The sequence below is a fragment of the Mus caroli genome, chromosome 8 (assembly GCF_900094665.2).
Source record: "Mus caroli chromosome 8, CAROLI_EIJ_v1.1, whole genome shotgun sequence".
NCBI lineage: Eukaryota > Metazoa > Chordata > Mammalia > Rodentia > Muridae > Mus > Mus caroli.
The window spans coordinates 13,001,580-13,003,153 of record NC_034577.1 but is presented as its reverse complement, the minus strand read 5'-3'; the positions used below and the strand labels follow the sequence as shown (position 1 = coordinate 13,003,153).

Genomic DNA, 1,574 nt, shown 5'->3' with positions numbered 1-1,574 from the left:
AAAAAAAAAAAACAAATGGGATGCATCCATACCTCAACTCAGACATTATTTTCTCAGCTCTTTGACTTTTCCTGTATCATATGAAATCTTCTTATTACCAAAATAATCTAGATCTCTAATGGAAGACAAAATATGAATAGAAGTGTAGGTTTTTCCTTTAACCAAATATATTTGTTTACACTTTCCAAAAGCCATTATGAAAATGTGGCAGGGCTGATGTTTGAAACTCTGGACACATTTTCTGTTTAGCTCATAAGTGCAGGGATCTATTTTTCTATTGCGGGAACTTTCGGATTTTAGTAGTTCAAGCATAGTGCTTATTTTATGGTACAAATGCATCTTCATGGAACATTTTCTTCAATTTCCTTTTCTCCCTCCAACAGTTTTACCTAGTCACACGTGTGGAAACCCTGGGGAGATACTGAAAGGAGTTCTCCACGGCACGAGGTTCAACATAGGCGACAAGATCAGGTACAGCTGTCTCTCGGGCTACATCTTGGAAGGTCACGCCATTCTGACTTGCATTGTCAGCCCTGGGAATGGTGCATCCTGGGACTTCCCAGCTCCTTTTTGCAGAGGTAGGTTTACCACAGTGCCCCTGAGAAGGGTAGCCTGTGCCTAGGTTGTGGCTTTGAAGCTGACATTCACAACTTCATATCTAGTTAAATGAAACAGCATTGGGCAGGGTATCCTTTCGTCCACCCTACTTTCAAAAGAAACAAGACACAACATGGAAAAAGCAAAAACAAACAAACAAACAAACATAAAACCATGCTAAGACCTTAGCTAGCCCAGCTGTTAGAGCTCAAATGTCCATATTTCNTCCTATCCCTTTCATAGACATTTCTATTTACACATTCTATTTACACATTTCTATGTATAGAGTCACCTTGGTTAAGTGTCCTGATCATTAATGGATTTCTTCTTCTTTCTTCTAGCTTTTTCTTCATTGTTTTATCTCTGTATCCTCATATCCNTAGTGATTGTCCTGCCTCNGGTTTCTGAGAGCTATGATTTCAGGCTTGAGTCACTAAGCTTATCTTGTTTGTTTGTTTTATCTCATGCTCCTTTGTTTACCCATTCCACATTAAAATTTAAAGATAGTTAAACAAAATTAAACAACTCAATCTCTTCTAAAGGCTCTTCTAACACTCTGGCAATTGGTACAAGGTAACCACAGAACAATGGACCACGTTTCTGTGAGTTAGTGTCTTTCCACAGTCCCTGGTAAGTTCAGTCTCTCTGGTGGAATAATTGTGCTATTGCTGTCTTTGAGGGAAAATGTATTAAATCCTGGATTGGGGGTTTCTAAGAAAGTATCATCTTGTTGATCTAGAAATAAAAGGACAGGTTAGTAGTTATTAAAGTTTTAATGAGACGTCAGGAAGGCAGTCCCATGGTTTAATCTCCCACCCACCCACTGGTGTAAATGNTGATGTCAATTTATCAGATAGTGAAAGAAAAGTTTGCCNGGCATGGTGTCTCACTCCAGTGATCCCGGCACTTAGAAAACAGAAATAGAAATATCAGGGTTCGAAGTCACCATCTGCTACATAGTTTGACATCAGCTTGGG

At 39.1% G+C, this 1,574-nt stretch overlaps 1 protein-coding gene across 1 annotated transcript in view; it reads left to right on the top strand.

The window, feature by feature from the left end:
• Positions 1–1,574, top strand: part of Csmd1 (CUB and Sushi multiple domains 1) — a 1,596,626-nt gene that overhangs the window by 822,280 nt on the left and 772,772 nt on the right. Inside the window, exon 4 of the mRNA XM_029480674.1 lies at positions 384–578. Within this exon, the coding sequence (XP_029336534.1) occupies positions 384–578 (195 nt within the window). The remainder of the gene's footprint in view (positions 1–383; positions 579–1,574) is intronic.